We start from the raw sequence: 1,923 nt of genomic DNA, 5'->3' as shown, positions 1-1,923 counted from the left end.
TTTGTGAATGCGTCGGTACCGCACCACGTACCTTCAGTGCCCATGCGAACAGCACATCTTCTGCACATGAGTGGCCTCAACGGGGCTGCCGTGCATGACGCGGGCGGGAACATTGCTGCAGTGTGGCTGGCTTCATTTGCGCCCCACGATGTGTTGTATGTGCAAGCTCCGGGATCGGGAAGCGCACTTTGTGTGGGGAGGCGCTTTGCGAGTTGCTATTCCGAGAGAAGCTGTGCGAAAAATGATACGCACTCTTGTTGCCTTTGAGCGTGCTAACAGGCTGAGGCACCCCGGTCCGGACTGGAACGGCGTACACGTACAGAAGGGCCACGCTCTTTCCGCAGTTCTGGCGCACGAACGTCTAGGGATCGTCGACCTCGCCTCTGGCAAGCAGCCTCTTTTCGATGCCTCTCGACAGAGTGAGGCAGAGAGTGAGCCTTCGCCTGAATTTCGTGGCTCTCGGAGTAGGGGTGGTTCTCGATTACTGTGAATTCCTCGTGTCGAGTCTACTCCTGTCTCCGTGCCCTCTACCTGGTCCACCCTTTACGGTCCTTCGAGCTGTTCTGCGGGAGGGCGCGTCGGTTCAGGAGTCACACGACTATACGGAAGCGACTCATGTGCGATCTTCCTTTCGGCCTCATGCTAGGTAGAGGTCTAGACTCTTCGATTGTGGCAGCCATCGTCGCTCGAGAATTTGCTCAAGTGTCGCTAGCTAGATGTATAGTCAGTTTTGGATGCATCAACTACACTTCCTTCTCGATTGGCTCGAAGGATTCCAAGGACCTTCAGCTTGCATAGAATGTAGCTGGTGAGTAGAAAAGGACCTATGGTCCAGTTTAGACTGGAACGCTGTTCCACACTACAGTAGGTACAGCGAAGTAGTACAACCGAAAACCGAGGGCCGACACTCAGCTCGAACACCCACTCAGTAGCTGACTGGGGTGAAAGGGTAACTAGAACAACACGATCCAGCGAATGAAACATGAACACAGAACATCCCCTCCCGCACAGGGTCTAAAGTTAGGCCTTCATGCGGCGGCGGGGACGACCTGGGGCAACCACACCCCAGGATGCAGCCTCGTAGTGAACGGATTGTAAGTCTCCCGCACAGTCATGCTGACGCATGCTGAGGAAAAAATATCGAAGAAGTCTACATGACAGAACTGTTGGAACTCGTCCAGGTCGAAGGTCCAGTCCTGCTCCTCAACTTCTACTTTTTGGTTTGTTAAGGCGAACCTAGTAGGGTCGGAAGCACTAGGGCAGTCCAAAGGGACGTGGTATCCTAACGCTCTTGAATCTCCGATCAGACCTGCAGCATCAATCACAGAATACTCGTAGCGAGACGATGAGTAACAAGACTTTGTCCAATGTTTCAGCCAACTTACCACTATCAGTATACCGAACTGCTGGAAACGGCGCCCACGCTGATGATGCCGCGGGGCATGTCGCATTCAGTTTCCCCTGTTCCTCTCTCTCACTGCCAACGCAAGGCGAAAATGTCCTGCCATTGCCTGCGCCGTCCGGGAGAGGAGCAAGAGAAGTTTCCTCGGAGTGACATTCCTCAGTGAAGCGAGACGGAAGACTGAGGCCCACCACCGGGAGATGATCGGACAATTGGCAAGGGCTCGGCGTCACGGGACTGGTAAAAAATTCATCCTTTTCCTGAGTTGCGAAGCGGAAAGAGGGTGGATTGAACGGGATGTCCTCATAACCTGGTAACACCAGCTCGTCGAAAAAGTCGACGCCGAAAGTCTCCTCGTCACACTGGTCCTCAAGACCCTTCTCCTCCAACATTCCTGAGCCAAGGAGCTCCCCGAAACAGCGGGGAGTCCTTGACAAATCCAAATATGGACACACTCCAACGTGGCTCAAACTGCGCGCCACCCGGGTTGGGCAAGCTGGCTGGTTCTGCAGAAAAACCAG

The 1,923-nt window shown here is 54.2% G+C and overlaps 2 protein-coding genes across 2 annotated transcripts in view; one reads left to right on the top strand and one right to left on the bottom strand.

Annotated features, from left to right (window-relative positions):
• CSUI_006041 (asparagine synthetase b) overlaps nucleotides 1-785 on the top strand; it is a 1,950-nt gene extending 1,165 nt beyond the window's left edge. The window contains exon 1 of the mRNA XM_068066206.1: nucleotides 1-785. This exon is cut by the window's left edge and continues 1,165 nt beyond it. Within this exon, the coding sequence (XP_067921818.1) occupies nucleotides 95-490 (396 nt within the window). The 5' untranslated portion in view covers nucleotides 1-94 and the 3' untranslated portion in view covers nucleotides 491-785.
• Nucleotides 786-869: 84 nt separating this feature from the next.
• On the bottom strand, nucleotides 870-1,913 carry CSUI_006040 (uncharacterized protein). The gene is made up of 2 exons (XM_068066205.1): nucleotides 1,386-1,913; nucleotides 870-1,309 (listed from the first exon to the last, which is right to left on the bottom strand). The coding sequence occupies exons 1-2, from the start codon at nucleotides 1,792-1,794 to the stop codon at nucleotides 1,029-1,031; spliced, it is 690 nt and encodes a 229-aa protein (XP_067921817.1). The 5' UTR covers nucleotides 1,795-1,913; the 3' UTR covers nucleotides 870-1,028.
• Nucleotides 1,914-1,923: the final 10 nt, after the last annotated feature.

Source organism: Cystoisospora suis (genome assembly GCF_002600585.1).
Source record: "Cystoisospora suis strain Wien I chromosome Unknown contig_3020, whole genome shotgun sequence".
In the NCBI taxonomy this organism is placed as follows: Eukaryota; Apicomplexa; class Conoidasida; order Eucoccidiorida; family Sarcocystidae; genus Cystoisospora; species Cystoisospora suis.
The sequence above is the reverse complement of the archived record's forward strand: the minus strand, read 5'-3'. Positions and strand labels throughout refer to the sequence as shown.

Bases quoted from the DNA above. Each gene is read 5' to 3' on its own strand.
- CSUI_006040 (XM_068066205.1), bottom strand. From the start codon at position 1,794: ATGTTGGAGGAGAAGGGTCTTGAGGACCAGTGTGACGAGGAGACTTTC. The intron at 1,310-1,385 runs GTAAGTTGGCTG...TTGATGCTGCAG, and splicing joins AGTTCGGTATACTGATAGTG to GTCTGATCGGAGATTCAAGA.